Source organism: Erpetoichthys calabaricus, chromosome 14, assembly GCF_900747795.2.
Source record: "Erpetoichthys calabaricus chromosome 14, fErpCal1.3, whole genome shotgun sequence".
Classification (NCBI taxonomy): Eukaryota; Metazoa; Chordata; class Cladistia; order Polypteriformes; family Polypteridae; genus Erpetoichthys; species Erpetoichthys calabaricus.
Window position 1 is genome coordinate 103,263,848 of NC_041407.2, and position 20,143 is coordinate 103,283,990.

A 20,143-nucleotide genomic window follows, 5' to 3' on the forward strand; every position below is an offset into this window, starting at 1 on the left:
AGTAAAATGTACAGCGAGTAAAACGACATTACCTCCTTTTTTTTTTTTTACGATCTCTGAGATCTTGCTTTTTTCGGTTCAAGGCTTCATAAGCTCTTTTATGTGCCATGGTGTACTTAATAAGTACTCATCTTTGAATGTTGCAAGACTTTCGCCTTGTATGTAGATCGGGGAAATTACATTGATTGCATTCCTAGTCTGAATCACAATCTGATTGTATGGGTGCTTACCTGGCACTGTAGGGTTGCCACCCGTCCTTTAAAATACGGAATCGTGCCGCGTTTGAGAATGAAATTGCGAGTCCCGTTTTGAATCAATACTGGACGGGATTTATCCCGTATTTTTTTTATCATTTTTTTGTTAAAGCAGCGTGTCATGCAAATCATCCCACACGCATTTTATGAAGATGCCTCCTTTCCTACTTTTGATTGGGTAATACTTGATGTCATCGTTAGTTTGATTGGTCTTTTTAACTGTCCAGTGAGGAGGGCGTGTCTTTTAAGTAGAGTCTGGAAAGTGTTGGCACTGAGATGTGGCGTGAGCGCCATAGTTGAAGCCCCTAACGTTGCGGTCAGCAAGTCGGCTAACATCCGCCATGTGCCGTCTTTCAGTTGCGAGAAGCAGATCATAGAATGGTTGAAACTGTTGCCCCTAACGTTGCGCCACGGCGTGTGGTTCGTTTATACCTCGTGTCTTCTCATTAAACTTTTATCTGGCGAATATGTTATTGCAATCCGCAGCGGGAGCGTTTCTATAAACTTAATTTAAAGTTACGTTTTACACCGTGCTTTGTTTCCCTTATGAACATGCTTGTATGCTTCACTCGCTCCGTTGTCAATTGTTTAATTAATTTTTTGCTCTTTGCTGTTTCCGGCTCTTCCTCCATTTCCCCCTACTTCGTTCTTTTATCTCGCGAATATGTTATTGCAATCCTTAACGGGAGCGTTTCAATAAACTGATTGAAAATAGTTTTGCATTTACCTTTTTAGTAAAAGGCGAGCTTTTAAGCCTGAGAAATCACCCCGTAAATGCACATGTTTAATTGCACATGTGTTAATATGTATGGTTACACAGTATTAAAAGACAGTGAACAACGTCAGTTACCTTAGTTCCCGCGTTTGATAAAAGGTGAGCTTTTAAGCCTGAGAAATCACCCCGTAAATGCACATGTTTAATTGCACACGTGTTAATATGTATGCTTACACAGTATTAAAAGACAGTCAAAAATGAACGTCATTTACCTTCGTTCCCGCGTGTGTCTCGTGCTGTAAATCTCTTCCTTGTTTTTAGTTCACGTGATTACGTAGGAGGCGTGATGACGCGATACGTGACTCCGCCTCCTCCATTACAGTGTATGGACAAAAAATATGTTCCAGTTATGACCATTACGCTTTGAATTTCGAAATGAAACCTGCCTAACTTTTGTAAGTAAGCTGTAAGGAATGGGCCTGCCAAATTTCAGCCTTCCACCTACACGGGAAGTTGGAGAATTAGTGATGAGTCAGTCAGTCAGTCAGTGAGGACTTTGCCTTTTATTATTATAGATATATATATATATACTGTGTATGTATGTGTGTATATATATATATATATATATATATATATATATATATATATATATACACACACACACAGTATATATATATATATATATATATATATATATATATATATACACACACACAGTATATATATATATATACTGTGTATGTATATGTATGTATATATATATATATATATATATATATATATACGAAATGTATGCTGAGAATGAGCTTTATGCTGACAAAGACAGAGCAGTAGTTATTGATGGGCCACACCAATAGCACCATTAGCCAATAGATGACTGAAGAAGGGATTGTGTCCTGGATAGAAAAAAGATGTCATCACATTATAAACTGGAAAGAGAAATTTCAGGAAAGACCAAGGAAAAAATACTGTACTTGAGTGAATGATGTAAACAAACAAAAACCACAAAGATATAGTAATGATGATAGGTAAACCTGTACTACTGTATTATAAGTCTCTGTTAATAGGTGCTGGTGAGGAGTGTTGGCAGGGATGGTTGTTGGATGTGATATTTACACATACTTTGAGGTGTGGAAACCTCCAGGGAAGATTTCAGAGAAATAGGCAGAGCAGGCTGTCACCGGGAAAATGGAAGTGAAGCTACGGTGAATTTGACCTTAAGAGGAGGATAGTTCCCAGGTGAAACTTTCTCCGGGAGACAGGTATGCTCTGATGCCAGAACATCAGAGTGGACATGAGGGATTAACAACACTGTGCTACGGGGTCAGAACTGTGGAGCAAGGTTCAGAAACGTGTGCGGCATGGCATGCTCCTTGGCCAAGACACCAGAGCAGGTTACAGAGACATTTGAGGTGCCCTCTGTACCCAAAACATTGGAGCTTCTTAGTGGTAACCTTTCTTCCCCTTATGGAAAATAACAACATAATGTAAATTGTTCTCAACCCTTTACAGATTTTCCAGTGTTTTGATTGATAATACACAGGTCATTGGCTCCAACTCCAAGAAATCTTTATGCTGTGTTCATTTCCTTTACACCTTTTAGGTGGTTCATTACAATATATAGTCAAATTTCCCATTATTCTTACTTATTACCCATTTTAATTCAAAAGAATACACTTTCCTGTAAAATTGTGTTTTGCTGTGACCATCAACAAAAGACATTTCCCTAGAAAAAGCAGGAAATTATCAAATGCAGGAATGTCTTCGTCATGGACAACTGTTTTATGGCAGGTTCAAGAGTAAGCAGCTTCAGTAACCTAATAACGTTACTGTCATCATCCAAGGTGTCTTACAACATCAGAGATACAATTGGTTCAGTTTCTTGAGTTTTTCCAGTTGGAGCACATGCAGGGACTTACTGCTCATGCTGGCACAGTGTCAGTAGCAGGATCTGAACCCACAGCCTTTAAAGTCCAAGCCTTAACCACCAAAACACAATGCCTTCCAATAATATTAGCAATTGGTTTAAAAAAATACAAATATTGTATACAGAAAAAGTGCTTGGTTACCTGCACAGTACTTCAGCTAAAACTGATTATGATGGACACCTGTCGTCTTATGAAATTTCCCAGGTGAAGCCGTGTGACAGAGCTAGTGTCTGTATCATCTTAGAAAAAGGCATCAAAATGAAGCAAAAAAAAAAACGTGAAAGCTATTGAAAAACTAGTGCAGTTTTTTTTCCTGCGATTCAACATAATTTTTTATAACTCTGTTTGGCTGTGAGACGTGTCCACCGTGCTGGTCTGCTTGGGAGGTGTGCGTTTCATTTACACGAGAGTGATGAAGACGTAGTTTATCACTAATGTCCAGCACCCATTCCCATTAGTGGTATTAACATTTTCACAATGAAGTCATTGTTGAATGAACTGTTTTATGTCATTAAGAAGTCGAGAGTTGACGACTGTATAGATGTTTAAGAGTATTTCAGTTATATTTCGGGGAATTCTTTGGGAGTTTCTGATGGTCTGGGAACACATTTTTTTATTCTTTCCTATTTGAAATAATGGGAAACAGTTTTTGCTCTCCCTTTTTTAAAATTTTCTAACCGATTACGGGAATGGATTAGAATCGGATAACGAGGGGATGACTGTATGGTAAAAACAGAGGTTTGAAAAGCTGTGTTCTTTAAATTCGGTAATGCAGTTCAGCTTAGCCTTAATTTAAGCGCATTACCGAATACACACATTACAAAATAATATCATGAAGCCTACAGGCTCACTGAAATCTGGGAAGACTCAGCCTCCGGCAGCAAGCTAATTGTATTAGACATTGTAATGAAAAAAGTACCAATAATAAACAAATGGTTTGTAATAATCAGAGCGTAATTTTCTGTTTATCGCTATCATGACTCTCTCCTAGTAACATCTCCCTATTTTACAATCAAAGTGGAAAGAGCTGTTCACAGAGTGTTTTTGCTTTGCAGAAAGCATAAGAAAAAGGGCATCTCTTAATCCAGATTTTACATTTAAACTGGGCCACTTCACCATTCCTGCTGGGTCAATGTCAATATTCTTTCTGGAAAGCACATTTTAGTTTGGTGAAATTCTGTTAGAATCATTAAGTTTTTTTTTTTTTCTTTTAATGTTAATATCTTTTCATTTTGGTGTGCCACATTCAAATAAACCCAGCAGGGAGTTTGCCACAGCTTGAAAAATCTTGGGCACCATTTCCATAAATCTACCCACACACTTTCATTAGTTGCTTTTTCTTGAGCTTGTGAGTCAGAACTATGGATGCAGGGCAGAATCACAATTAGGACGTAGTGTACACCCACACAAATCCTCACTGGGGCAGTATCCTCCAGAAGCATATTTGTGGACTGTCATCTGCAAGGCAGAGAATATTCATAACCATCACATAAGCAGCTCCATGCTGGCATTCAACCTAGATTCATGTCTGTATTGTGTCTTAAGAATTATTGCCAGTCTTGATAAAGATAAAAAAGACAGCACAGATAATTGAGTTTATTGGATGGCCTTAAAATGGAAAAGTGTAGGCTTTAATACAATTAGAGTACAATGCTACCCCCTTCATAATTGGTTTTCTGCCTTATGCTGATGATATTAGGATAAGCTCTAGTCCCCCAAGACCCTAAACCTGGATTAAGCACATTTAAAGAATGGAGAGAATAGATAGATTTTTGAATGTTTCCAGATAGGCAGCTTTTAAAATCAAAAACACAAGTTATTGGATATACTCTCTATCCTTGGCTGTATATAACAGCATTAGCTAATAATGGAGAACACACTAGGAAGGATCTTACGCTCTTCGTCTTGATCCTATGAGCCTAAAGCATACGTTCTCCAGATCCCTGATGTCCTTTGGTCTGAAAAGAATGGACTTTTCAATTTGCTACATGGGCTGTCAGCCTAATTTGTGCCTTGGAGTGAGCTGACCATTGCACATTCTTCATGCAACTTTCAATCAGTGATTAATTTGTATGAGTTTGTTTAGGGTCAAATGGATTATGAGATTTGGTGTTTTGTAGGTATATTTAGCGTGTAATGTATAAGCTTGTTGGACATTTTTTATGCTCCTAAGCCTGACATGTGTTTTTTTTTTTTTTTTTTGATATTCTTCTTTATTAAGAGTAAAAAAACAAAATGAAAAAAGCTAAACTTTGATCTCAATGATGATTGGTAATGGATTATCCGTATTACTAACCGAGAATGCTAAACCGGATGATGGACGCAGGCACATCCGGCCATGGGCCGTGGCTGCAAAAAGACGTACTGCGCAGGCGCAAAAAGAGTCCGCGAGAGTCGGAGAAAGGCGGACAAAAGAGGGCGACAGAGGCGGATGAGGGGCCGCGAGAGGCGGACAAGACCACACAAAAAAGGAGTGAGCACATACAAAAAGGAGTCACAGAAATGAGGCGCAACAAGCACCGAAAAAAGGAAAAGGCACATAAAAAAGTAGTCAAACGCGGGCAAAGCACGAAACACATTGCACACCAAACTAAACACACCAAAAAAAAAGAACAGACGAGCGCATAACAGCAAGGCACGACCACACACCCCCCCCCCCCCCACCCTACAGGAACGGGACGGGACGGGACGGGACACACACCAAGAGGGGGATTCAACAAGCCCATGGAAGACAAAAAAAAAAAAGAACACAAAACCACCCCACAGACCCTACAAGCAAGGGACGGGACACACACAAAGAGGGGGATTCAAACAAGACACAGGAAAACAAAAAGAAAGAAGAGGCTCGCGCAACAACAACCCCCCCCCCCCACACATCCATAAGAAGTGACACCCAAAGCCACATATTCTAAAGTGAACGTCGACACCTTCACACTAGGCAGCATAGGTGTCAGCATAGATGTCAGCATAGGTGGATATCCTTTCAATAAAGCACTATTAACCGTTCAACTGCAGAAAAGGATACATATTAACAGTGAGTGCGATCCTCCTTATTACTTATCCATATTTCGCATGCTGAGAAAGAAACAAGTCATGAATACACGGTCACGGGTACAAAACGAATCGGAAAGGATAACGGGAACAAACACACGAACACGAAAGAAACAAGAAAATAGACGGCGGCGCATAAAACGCGCTTCTGAAACACCGGGAGAAAAAATGTCTCGGATCAAAAAACGCAAAGCACAAGTGACACCGTTACAGAGACGTGCCCAAATGGACAGACACAATGAACGTAGACGCATTCAGCGCGTGTGTCAAAGTGCTGCATCGAAAGAAGCACGATTTCAAACCGAAAGAGCTCGCGTATCAGACATACAAAAAAGGGAGCGAAGAGACAGAATAAATGAACGGAGACGTGAACAACGCGCAAATGAACTGACAGAAAAAAAAAAGCAAGACGCGAAAAGCAACAAGCTCAAATGACCGACATACAAAAACGGACAAGGCTCGATACAAACAATGCACGGCGTAGACTGAAACGGACTTTGCGCAAAGCGGAGGCGAATAAAAAAAAAGAAAGAAATAGCGCGTCACAAATAATGGACATGCAACAAAAAGGCAATCAAACGCAAAAAGCAAAACATGCCCGTCGCGGACATCAACGCCACACACCTGTTAAACGCTTACGCCAAATGGCTGAAAACGCCTTCAATAAGGAATCCACTATTGAGGAAAATTCATTGGGATTAATGAATGTCATTTGCAATCATTGTCATTCACTTAACTTCACAGAATAAACAACTGGCAATACAAATAATGAATTTACACGTTGTTGTCAAAAAGGTCAGATTAGACTGCCTCCTTTACATTCATATCCTGAATATCTAAAGAAGCTTCTAACTAACGATGTGCCTGAAAGTAAAAACTTTATGAACTGCATTAGATCCTACAATAGTTCATTTGCTTTTGCATCTACCGGAGTACATATCAGGCCACCAAAAGGCAATGGCCCATACTGCTTTCGCATATGTGGACAAATATTGCATCGCATTGGAACAGTGCACCCTGAAACAAATCAACAACGCAAATATGCACAAATCTACATCCTAGATCCAGATGAGGCAATCTATCAACGCATGAACCTTCCTGAAAACAAACAATGCACAGAGCTTATAATGAGAAACGTCACTCATGTCATAAACAATCACCCATTAGCTAAGTCTATAAAAATGCTACATGAAGTTGAAAAGGAGGCAAATACAAAAGCAAATGCAGAAAGTATAGCGGCAACTACAATTGCTTTGGTCTTGATAAAGGACAAAGAACAAGATCCAAGACGATACAATCTGCCCGTCGTTAATGAAGTGGCAATTGTCTTTCAAAGTAAAGATGGTGAGCCTCCATTTCACAGAGATATTGTTCTACATTTACGTCCTGATAAAAACAACACACCTACATTCCAACGCATAGACATTTGCTTTCCGCTTCTTGATACTTTAACATACCCCATATTATTTCCCACTGGACAGGAAGGATGGAGTGCTACAATTTCAAGAATTAAAAAACATCAGGCACAGAGACGATCACGTGTATCCATGAAAGAATATTTCTCCTACAGACTCTCAGTAAGGGACGACCTAGAATTACCTTTTACATTGAAACGGCGACAGTTCCCCATTAAACCTGCATTTGCCATGACCATCAACAAATCACAAGGACAAACCATGGACAAGGTTGGCATCTACCTCTCTGAACCCGTTTTTGGACATGGACAACTTTATGTTGCCTTCTCACGTGTTCGACGTTCATCTGACGTTAGAGTTAAAATTATAAATGATCCATGCCAAGGAAGACTCATTCAAGGACAAGACACCATCTTTACTACTAATGTTGTATACAAAGAAATATTCCAATAAAACATTAATATATGCCAAACACTCTATTTGTTATTTCTATACGCATCATCCAAAGATGCACACTATTCTATATCTAATTCATACATCTCACTCTTTGTCATGTCCCAACGCCAGGGGTTGGCGAGCGAAGCGAGCAGGGGGTGGAGCCCCCTAGTATACCTTATAACAGAATACCATCTGTGCCGAAATGAAATATAATGGCAATTATGAAATGAACAATCATATGAAAAAGTAAAGTGACATGAGGCATTAAATTGTGAAGTAAATGCATAATTAAATAAAAAAACACCTTATTATCAGAAAATGCAGTATATCATTTTATTTTAGTTTAACAGTGTAGCCATCTTACAGTTAATTATTGCAGGTTTTATTTCAAAATGGCTTTATTTTTAAATACCATTTTTTATTTTACAATGGGACTTCTCCCAAATGGTCATTTTAATTTCAGAATCCCTCTTTTCACGATAGTTTTTATCACTTGTCGATCGAGTCCAACAGGCTGAACCTGTTCCTATTGGTTAGTCATTTCCTTTTGTTCCTATTGGGTAGTCTATTCCCGAGGGTGGCCAACTCCGATCCTACAGGTTTTCATTCTATTTTCTTAATTAGTGACCAGTTTTTGTTACTAATTAACTTCATTTAATTTATTTGCTATTCAATACTCAGACCCTTTAAATCGGGACTGAGCAGCATCGGCCCTGGAGGGCTGCAGTGGCTTCAGGTTTTTGTTCCAACCCAATTGCTTCATGAGAAATCATTCATTGTTGATGAAGCACTTATTGCTCAAGTGACATTTTTCTGCTTCATTTTAATTGTCTTGCTTGTTAAGACATGGCTGTATTCATTGTTTTAACTGCCCCTTATTAGCAATAAGATGCAAATGACAAAGGAACCAGCAGTTCTTCATCTAACTTGTCTCCATTTCCACCTGTGTGTATTCATCATTCACTACTTGGTTTAATTAAGTATTCAGAAGGAAACTGAAGAGAAAGTGAAGAACTGAAAATTACTCATCAGTTTTAGGCTTCAAATCACTTGGATGATATGTGTATGTATCATTAGAAAGGAAAAACAAAGCTGTGATTTAGGAATGACTTGACATTGCAGAGTTAAAACACTAACAAGTCATGATATTAAATAAGATCTTTTATTGGTGGGGTTTGCCTTGTAATTAAACATCTGGGTTGGAACAAAAACCAACTGAAGCCACTGTGGCTCTTCAGAATTGGAGTTGGCCACCCCTGGTCTATTCCCTTATGATTACATTCCCCCCCCCCGTGTGGTATGTGTTGGACCGCCAAATATCTTTAGCGCTACATTTCTTATATTAAACTGGTAAAAGCATTGAGACAATAAGAGTCATGATAGTTTGGTTTGCAGAAAAATTAGACAGAAATAAATGATATGTAAACGTTACCAAACATTGGGTGCATTAATGATAATAAACCATGCTTTAAAAACCTAACAAACTAGTTACACTATCCTGTTGTTATGATTCACAGGAAATGCCTCGTAAAATATCAAACCTGCACCACAGACAAGAGACACCCTGATCTGCCTCCTCAACATAATATCTCTGATAGCTCCTTCTCATTGTTGCTGACTTGCACTTCATCTCTCTCTAAGATCTACCAAGAACAACCCATTACTCCTATATAAAGCTGATATATGTCCTGTCTATGAATGTCACCACCTGTCTTTTTGAATGTTCCTGAGGCTGGTAAAATACAGGGGCGCTCTGTCCCTATCTAATGGGTCACTGGCACTTAAGCACACAGCACCTCCACTCTGATAAACAATCTGTCAGCCACAAAATGATGCTCTTTTTAAGATAAACTTTTGTTATATTGTGAATGCTTGGATGGATAAGTGCTCTTTAAAATATTCTTGTTGATGAAGAGGTTGTCAGTGTCCTCACAGAAGGTCATCTGGGAGCACATCACCTGGAATTTCCAGCATCAGACATCAAACATTATTGTGATTTCTTCACAGGCTCCTTCTAAGTGGACACGATGCCCACCTGCTAATGACTTCTTTGTCTACATTAACAATTTGAAGAGCACTTGTCCTTCTGAGCATTTGCAATATATTGTCAATTGTCTTTCTAGTTCGCCTTCAAAACAAACTGTCCCGACTCTTAACCGCCTCCGGCCAAGACTTGGGAGTTTGGAATGCAAGTGATGCTGATGTTCTTTAGTAGCCTCCTGCCTACAGTCAGGCCAAAATAATTGAAAGCAAAGGATTAACCAATATGAAAAAGGTTCAGCATGTTTATCTTTGTCTTGATTGACAAATGATGGAATCATCATGAAAAGAGGCTTTATGAAATAAATAGCTCTGGCATTAAAAGAGCCAATTGGAAACGTGCCGTGTGAACGAAAAACAGACTTTAAAAGCAAAGCCATTTTAAAACAAAACCTCAGTAAGGTAACTTCATGAACTAAAATAAAATGATAAATTTTATAATAATTAAATGATATTTTTAATTGCATGTTTTTTTCATGATTTATTAACTCGTTTTTATGTAAATATCAGTGTCGTTTTTCCTGTTATAATTAACATTTCTTTATTTGGTTTTGTCACGAGTGGTATGCCATCTCTTTGAGCATGATGCAGTACAATCAAAAGGCCATGCTTTATTATTAGTATTAGTAGTAGGAGTATTAATAGGCTGTTCGGCCCTGGGTTTAATTTTCAAATGAGTTGTCTCTTCTTTGCATTAGCAATGCTCTTTCCATGTTCATGTGGGCTTCCCCTGCGATTTTAATTATCCCCACATTACAGAGATGTTTTAATTAGGTTTACAGAACAATTCCACATATCTTGGTGTGAATGAGTGTGGCTCTTTGTTTTTTAGTTCTCATCAAGAAGCTCCTTTGCCAGTTGGCTGCCAGGAAGGATTTCTTTTACCTTTAACCTACAGTGGTAAAAGTTGGTTCGGAAAGTGAATGGTCTAATTCATCAGTGTATACTTTTCTGAGTAAGCTACAGTTAGTGAGTTATGTTTTTGGTGTAAATATCTATATTACAAGAAAAAAGTGAAAATGTACAATATTCTTAAAAATACGAAACACAATACACCTGAAGAAGAAATAAATGTTGTGTTTCTAATTTTCGTTTTAATTTTAATTTTTTTTTTGTTTGGAATATATAGTTATCACCTCTTGGCTCGTCATATGGGTGAGCATGTACCAGGCATGGCCCACCTGATAGAAGACCAATAACAGGCTTATATGAGGGATTATATCTCCTAACAGGCCTGGGTGTGTCTGGGAACTCCCAAATTTGCCAGTGATATGGTGGCCTGCTCAGTCCAGGTCAGTAAGTTGATCCTGTGAGAATAAATGGATATACTTTTTTTTTGTTTTTTTTACATATTTACCCTGACACAAAACATTCCCTAATGTCTTTGTGCCTAATTCAGATTGATTGGTAATGTTGGAACAGAAGACAAAAATCCCAGTTAGTGTTAGGTATGGAAAAGACAAACCTATGGAGTGCTGATAGCGCTGAGTAAAATATAAGCTTGTTGGGGTTAACCACATGAGACAGCACAAGTGGTTTATGGGGACAGCGTGTCACCTTGTGCACTAGAAGAAGGCATAGCACCGTACAGAGAGCTACCATTTTGAGTGTCTCTTCTGCTTGTTTACTCATTCCCCTCTGATTCACTCTCTTTTGGTAGGTGGCAGTTCGACAGAAAGTGACTGTGCATTTGAAGGAGACTACACTGTGCCCACTCTACCTGTATCTGAAGGCATGCAGCACATCCGGATCATGGAAGGCATGTCCCGTTCACTACCCTCCTCACCCCTGCTCACTCACCAGGCTATCAATATGCGGCTTCAACCCATGAAGAAGCTAACAGGTAGGGCAGGCTTCCCCACATATTCACTCTGTAACAGCATGCTGCTGCTAAATTGTGGCTGTTGCTGCAGCAAAAACAAAGAAAAAATGTTTAATTTATGCCTTTGGTGACAGTATTACCTCTCTTTTGGGCACAGACTGTTTAAGGAGGGTCCTCTTGCATGTTCCCTATTTCATAGGCATATCCACAAAGCCTGTCTGCATTAGGCCACAACACTGGCCATTCAGGCTGAGTCTTTAGATTAGCAGTGAAAGCCGGAAATAAATAAAAATGATTTAAACTAATCAGAAAGCAGAGAGTTGACATAAAAGGTGTAATGTTAGTTGGAAAAAGGGAGCTGTATGAAGAGGAGGAATAAAAACCCTTATCAGGCTGAAACGCAAGTTAAGACGTGTGCAGTACAGTGGACTGTAAAGCTCAATATGCGGGCAGCGTAGTTTGACAAGTGTTCAAAATGAGACTAAGAGACAAAATAATGTGCAAGAAAGAGAGACGTAGTTGAACAGTCTTGATGTTTAAGAGAATTGTAGGGGATGAAAGCCAGAATGTGAGGCAGAGAAAGCCTGAACAGATGATGATAAGGGTGTTAGTGAAGTTGTTTAGAGGTCAGAGAGCACAGGTTCAGATTGTTCTCAAGGGTGTGAAGATTTTGCATAGATCAAGAGTTTATAGAAATATTTAATGATCAATATTAAAGATTCATTTAATAACAGAAAATGTATGACACCGCACTTTGCAAGTAGTATGACTTCACAGAAGCACTGCAGGTAAAAGGCCTTTAATAATCTTTTCTAATAATTACAAATGTTCTAATGTGACAAGCATTGCAAATATAGATGAATACCTGACTTTCATCAATTTATTAAGACAAGTTTTCCAAATTGGTTTCCATGAAGATAGCTAATTTGAGTATAAATATAGTGTATTTCTATGAATATGACTTGAAAGTTCACCTTGGTATTTTCATCAGTGACTATACATTTTGACACCATAGGTACTCTTACCATTTCTTTAATCTATTCCTGTCTCAGTGTAAAGGGCACTTCAATATCTCAACTTTATCGATACAACACACACTTAAGGGACATAATCATAAAGTCATTAAAGGATAACTTTATATGGGGCATAATCTAATATATACCATGACAGGGTGTTCTTAGAGATGTTCAGAATTGTCACTGGCAGAAATCACAAATAAGAAGCAAGATGTCATTTCACAAAACGCACTCGTTGTCTGCTGACGGACAACAGAAAAGGTTCAAAGCATGCAGTGTGGAAGAAGAATACTGTTGGTGTTGGTTTGCATCGTGCATTGTGATCAGCAGACCAGTGCTGCATTTTGTGTAAAGGCTTGTGAATCCTCCACTGAGATTTTAACAAAGTGTTAGGGTGTATGGCAGTGAAAGTATTCAGTGGATGCAAGAGCATCCATGTGGATAGTGGTACAATAAGAGAACATCTTTAATTCCACAAAACGGAAAGAGAATAACTTGACTGCATGTAGAGATCGTGTCACTGGAGACAAAAGTTTTATTTAAACTTTTTATTCATCTTCTTGTTGCGATGTTGTGATCTTCATGATCCATGCTGAGACGATGCTCTTCTGTGTTATGTGAACAGTGTTCACTCCTCGACACTGGACATTATCTTTGTATATTATATCTTTATTATAAAGATTATTATTATTTTATTTTGATTACATCTTGCCTGAAGGAGGGGCCCGAGTTGCCTCAAAAGCTTGCATATTGTAATCTTTTTAGTTAGCCAGTAAAAGGTGTCATTTTGCTTAACTTCTCACTACATTACATCTTTATTAAGTAATTGTAAATGTTTCAATATTGGCTGTTCACATTTTTGCAGTCTGCTGCCTTAGTATGCAGTGTTTGGTTTAATTTTCACTATACCTTGTCCATGCAGAAATTTAAAATATGTTTGAAAATGTTCTAATTTGTTTTTGAAGAATATGAAAAGTGCACTTGGATACCTTAGGTTATAAATATGACTGTGTGCTTTTATACTTTTGTCTAAGAGGTACGAGTATGGTTTTACTTGCACAGACAGACAGACAGACAGACAGACAGACAGACAGACAGACAGACAGACAGACAGACAGACAGACAGACAGACAGACAGACAGACAGAAAGAAAGAAAGAAAGAAAGAAAGAGAAAGAAAGAAAGAACTTTATTTGTCCCCATGGGGGATTTTTTTTTGTTTTTTGTAAAGTACACTTTGATATTTGTCCTAAGTTATCGTAATGTAGCTGGTTAGTGCTTTACTGTAAGAAGGGTTTCAGCTGCTCTGAAGATTATATACTATGCTGTTATAATTTAAGGGGGACGCATCTTTCTTAGCGTGTTAAATGCAGAGAGAGAGAGCCAGAGCTAAACCTTGTAAGGTCGTCTGCCTTTGTGAATGTGGTCGAGTGTAAAGCGACACCAACTCATACAGAGTTAAAATTACAAGAAGCAGCGCTGATGACTTGCCTCACTTCATCTGTTTTAACTTGAAGTACAGAAATGTTTAGTCAATGTTAGCGCTGTGAGCATTGCATGTATAAGGTCTATGTTCGTTCCCTATTTTGTATTCCCCCCCCCCCCCACCCCAAAGTTCTTAGAAATTCAAGATTGCATTTTCAAAGCTGTGCCTTTACAGTTGATGGCTATTGCTTTAATGACTACTGAAGCAGAAGTATTGTGCCAGTAGTTCCAGTTTCTCAAAGCAAATTCTCACTTCAACAGCTGTTAACCTTCTGTTTCTTAAGAACTGATATTCATGTGCTTTAGATGACTGAGTGCAGTTCAAAAGAAACAGTTATGAAGGATAATGGATAGGCCAACTTTGGGATACAGATCTGTCCCTTTCTGTCGACTTCAAGTTCTGTTTGTCTCAGCTTGTTGACAGAACAAAGGCTTCTTCTGCCACTTCTTTTAGTGGAATGAATTATGTTAAGTGGCTTGCAAGCTTAACTCTTTCAGGGCTGATGTCGACTCTTGTCAAAATTCAGGAGTAGAGGACAGTAATCAGCTGTAAACTGCAACAAACTCACCCTTACATTTTAGTTTGACTCTTTGCTAGAAGGAAAGTTACATAGATTTGTTGATTTAACCTCGATTCCCTAAGCATGCATAAGTAGCGAAGAGCAAACAACCTCTAAAATGGTACTGACATCTGGCGACAGACCAAAGCGAATTTTACGTAGTTTCCTTGAATAGGACTCTGACTTGTCGGACTCCGAATATGATGCAAGTGATCTGGAGATGGATATCAAAAGTGAAAGTGAGGTACCAGCATCATCTGATTGGTCCTCAGCTGATTGTGGTGCTGAACACTTCTGTGTAGCTGATGCACCTGCAGAAGCGTTTGCCTGGTAGGACCACCACTTATGATGTCAAGAGGTACAAACCAGATTGCGTCACACAGCGACCGCCACCACCACCCACCTGCTGTGTGAAGACAGCTGGCCCACCGTGCATTCCTGCTGACCATCGACGTGCCCCCACGCAGCCACTGCCGCCAGAGATGCCAAACATACGCCAACAGCAGCCACAGCACATAGCAACAGATGTTTTATGTTGACTTATGTGTGAAACCATTGCTATGTGTGCTTTTCAGAAAACTGAATTTTTTGGAAAACATATTCAGCTCTCAAAAAGTTAAAGCTGATATGTAGTTCAGGGCATTAGTGGCCTGTGTTGGCATTCTTTGTATGTGTGTGCTATCTAAGAGCATTGACTCCCTAGGCATAGTGTGTGCGCGCATTGTGGACCCCTTAGTGTGCCTGTGTCAAAGTGTGCACGTGTGTGAATATTTAGTACTAGGACCAAGACCTCAGAACTTTTGAGCTGGTGTTAACATATATACAAGAAAGAGACTTGCATGATGAGGAGGAAGAGTGAGCTAATTTATTAGACTGACCACCAGAGGGCAGTTGTCTCTTGTTTTATTTTTTTATGTATTTTTCAATTTTTATGAATTCATCAAACAGCAGAATCTTGTTCTGCTGATGCTGTGTGTGTTTAAAAATACAGAGACATTAGAAATTAATTATTTGTAACAAGGTGGAGCACTTTAATGCCCTGTGCATTTGCTAAAAAAGCTGCAAGGGTTGGACTCCCCATCACCATCAGTGGAGATTTTCTGGTGACCCTCTTACATTCCTACGGAATACCAATAATTATTAATGAACATTACTTTATTAATCATTCCATGCTTATCTTAGGCGGTGCCTATACAAAATTCATCAGGTAATCTGCCATCATCTGATACTGGTTATGATATTTTCTGGCCATTTATTGGGAGTCAAAGAAACTGAAGTTTTATTGGGACCCCCAACTCCCATTCCCTATGTGTACCCTCATCTAAATGGAGCAGAGTGATGCATGCCATCCCAGCAAAATAAAGACAAAAAGACGGTAAGGCAGACTAAGTTTGATGAGCTGAGCTTGACATTTCAAGTGGCACGTGCATTTTTTATGTTTTTAATGAGTTTTTTTTTTTTTTTGCCCCCCCCCCCCCCCCCATTTATCATTCCACCTTCTTTAAAATGTAATTCTGTGAAATCAGTCAGCTTCAAATTAATAATAAATCGGAACCAGTAGTTGGCTATTAAATTCACATAAATCGTTCACCTCTTTCTTAGTTACATTCTGTTCTTTGCTCGACCCTACCATGTTAAACTTGCAGTATTTGTTTATGTCATTTACATAACTCAGAGGGTCCTTTCTGAGACCCCTAGCTGATGAGTTTTATCTTACAGAATTAAAATAGAAAGTCTGCATAGTTTATCATTGTGTTATTGTGTTAAATTCATGCATCCAGGTAAAACTTCAGATAGCTGATCTTCACGTTGTACAGTACACATTGAGAGAGTGGGAATGTTGAAGGATGTTTATTATTGTTTATACCAAAAGAAGTTTGTAGTACTTGCGGCCCTCTGATTGACAGTAGTGGCATTTTACATGTCACCCTCATAGCATTGTGACAAAAGGCAGTTAGAGTTGGACTGCCACAGTACTCATCTGCAGAAGAAAACACACAATGGTCATTTGTATGCTGAGAAAGTAAAATGGAGCTTAGAAACGCAGGGTTTGGACTGTTTAGCCTTCATTGGCTTCAGCTGATGTGAGCTGTTTGTGCGCCCACTCTGCCCAGCGGTTAACTCACTTGCATTGGGCAACAGAGTGGCTGTCTGATGAATAAAAGAGGAAAATATATAAAATAAGTTCTAGCAACTGCTCTCAAGGTAAAATAGAAACAGTAAAATTATTCTTACTTGAAGTCGCACAGAAAGTTTTATCAGTTTTAAGATGGACAAGTTTACAGAATCGCCAGTGCTTTTCAATGGGAAATATTGATATCTGTTTGAGATATCTGGATGAAGTTAAACTGTCTTGAAAAATTTCTTTCAACAATAATTTTGCCACTCCTCAATAAAATTCCTCTACAGGGGTCCTGGTTGTTTGATGTGAATAGACAGACAGACAGACAGACATGGGTGTTGTGCATTAGATGCAAACATATGTAAAAAATGATTCAGGCTATTATCAAAAAAAAAAATTAATAGTCACTAAGTTGTTAACATACACATGTTCTAAACAATACACTCATGACAGTGTCAAAGGGCTTGTTTGTTGTGGCATCTCCAGGTAGCCAGATTCTCTGTTTTAAGGTTGAAATATCCAGATAATTTCTTTTGCAAATCCATTCCTGATTTTTGCACTTGTTGTGAATGTTCAGAAAAACCTTCTTGTGTAATTCTTGAAGTGACTGGACCGCTGTGCGAAAATCAGATGGAAATGAAATTAGATTAGTTGTAGAATCTGCAGGGAAATTTGACATCTGAGATCACAATATCAATATGTATGTAATTAAATCATAAAAGAAAAACAAATCAATATATGAGAGCTGACTGTTTATTCCTTAACAAAGAATGCTTTCCTTCTAATTCCAGGAAATGCACTGTGACAAGGTGCTTTACAATGCAAACTTTATTACATTTTAAAATAAGATTAAACCCAAGAACTTCAAATAAATAATAGTTACAAAAAACAAATGCAAGTGCATGTAATTCAAGAAAAATTGAATAGTAAACTGGACTAGAAGAGCAGTATCAGGTGATAAATGTGAGTGAAACAAGTTTAGTACAGTGGTGGCTGAAGATATAAATTAAAGAGTAGATTACCAAGTAAAGCAGAATAAAATGTGAAAAGGTGTGTTTGTACTGTAGGAAAAATTAGAATGAGGCTTTACTTACAGACCTAAATATTGATTTTCATAAAGTAGGAGCCACAGTGCTACATTTGTGTTAACCAAGTTTTGCAGAGTGAGTCTTTGGAATGGTGAGAAGACCCGTGCCTGAGGATCTTGGTTACCTGGTGAGATGGCACTCAACGTGCATGTTGACATTACCAGCCTTGTCAGGTTAGTAGGAAAATTTTGAAATGAATTTCATGTCAGTCAGAATGCCAGTATAGTTGAGCCAGTTAAGACACTTGGTCTGTTTTAGACTCTGGCAACAGCATCTTAAATGTATTCGCATTGGTTGATGTTTACTTTGTGTGGAAGACCATTGAAATGTGAATTGCAGTAATCTAGTCAAGAGGAGGTTAAGGTCTGATAGAACATTACTACAGCGGGCAGGAAGAAGGAAGGGTCATTACTCAGGTATTGTCCCATTATTGGTACAAAGTAGTCTTGATTGGTAATTTCAAAACTCTGACAGCTCTGTCGAGGAACTACACGATTGCTGATTATACAAGTATGAAAGGGCCAAGAGCAAGCCTGAAGGAATCAATCTTCCTTAGCTGAGTTGAAGATCCTATGACAATCAGTTTTATTTTGTTTGTACCTGTTTATATGAAGGTAGTAGTCAGCTATGCATGTACAGGTATGCCACTTCAGCAGACACTTGGAACTTGCCTGTATCAGATATGTAGCCAGGGCACATCTGGGTATTGGGCATTGTCCACATAGAAGTGGAACATCAGTTCATGCCGTCAACGGAAGATATTGAAAAGGCATGGAGAATAAACTGGAGACGTTGAGGAACTCCGGCACAGGACAGAGGCTGCAGACACCTCGAGGTTTTCACCACAAGACATGATAGTGTGCATGTGTCCAAAGAGGTTTAAGCACATCCAGGGTCAGAACATTCTGTTAAGCATAGTATGTTCTTCAGGTGCTGTTGTACAGGGTGTTCCAGATCTGATTATGCAACTGTTCGACTGACAACTGTCTCCCCGCCATTTTGGAATGCAGGGCAGGTGGTGCCATCTATCGGCAACAAAACAAATTTTAAGTGAAACCTCTATGTGCAGGGCAGGTGCTGTGAATTCTCTGTGATAAACTTAAGTTATAGCGTAATGAAAATTGCATAATTAGATCTGGACCACCCTATATAGTCTTATGGTCAACACTGTCAGTGGCAGCAGTTGGATCATGAAAAAGCAGCTTAGAGCAAGATTCAGCAACAGAAGGTGACATTTGGGGAAACTAGGAAAATGTTTGTGTAGATTTGGTGTTTGACACTAAGACTATTGGTGAATTTGGAGGAAAAAATCACCTATGGAAGAACCAGTCTCTAAAACTGAAAGTTTCTTTAATGGGCTAAAGAAGAAGAGCGTTATATTGGAAAAGGAGGAATTACTAGAATCTTTTTCATTTCTCATATGTGGCTCGGCTGAAAACTTTGACCACAATTTAGGGAACATATCCACTTACTTTTGGTGAAATATTCTTTGTGAAAGTGAGTTTTGTCATTGTATACGTGGCAAAGTCTGGGTGATGCTGAAAAGCAACAAGTTTTTAGAATACCTGGGGTGGTGATAGTTGCAGAGTAGGCGACACCGTGAAGTCAAATGAATTGCTTACAGTGAGAAATGGTAAATCGATGGAAGTCACAATGGCGGTAAACTGCAGAGATTTCTAACTTGTGACTATTTACTTGGAAAGGTTGTTCTTGTTCGAGACCTCAGGAAATGAAATTAATATTCAGTAATCATTTACCTGCACAGCTTTAAACAACAAGTCTGCTAAATGTAACCAAATTAAACATATTAACATAACCTTAATGTGACACGTTTTACTTAGTTGCTGAAAAAAAGAAGTTGTTTGGGGCTTTGTTCTATTTTTTATGTTCCGATATTAATTTACTTTTTTATTATAACAAAAGTTTAAACTTCTTTAATGATCCTTCATACTGCTTAGCTTACTTTCAAATGGCTCCAATGCCCAAATTGGCTTTCTTCTCCAGTGATGCTACTTGCAGGCTTTAAGAATAAAGTATATTTTATTTAAATCGTGTGAATCCTGTCCTTTTTTTAGGAAATTTGTTATTATTTATTCCACTTGCTATTTTCCATTTGACTGTGGAAAGTGAATCTTTTTTTTTTTTTTGCAAGTGATTTCCATCTATCCATCCATTATCCAACCCTCTATATCCTAACTACAGGGTTACGG

At 38.5% G+C, this 20,143-nt stretch overlaps 1 protein-coding gene across 10 annotated transcripts in view; it reads left to right on the forward strand.

The window, feature by feature from the left end:
* The window catches only part of tanc2b (tetratricopeptide repeat, ankyrin repeat and coiled-coil containing 2b), a 473,655-nt gene that overhangs the window by 290,055 nt on the left and 163,457 nt on the right, over window positions 1-20,143 (forward strand). For 8 of the 10 annotated variants that reach the window (XM_051936364.1, XM_051936365.1, XM_051936366.1 and 5 more), the window contains one exon: window positions 11,502-11,684. The exons of the other annotated variants lie outside the window; for them this stretch is intronic. In XM_051936364.1, coding sequence (XP_051792324.1) covers window positions 11,502-11,684 — 183 coding nt within the window. The remainder of the gene's footprint in view (window positions 1-11,501; window positions 11,685-20,143) is intronic. 10 annotated transcript variants of the gene reach the window in all.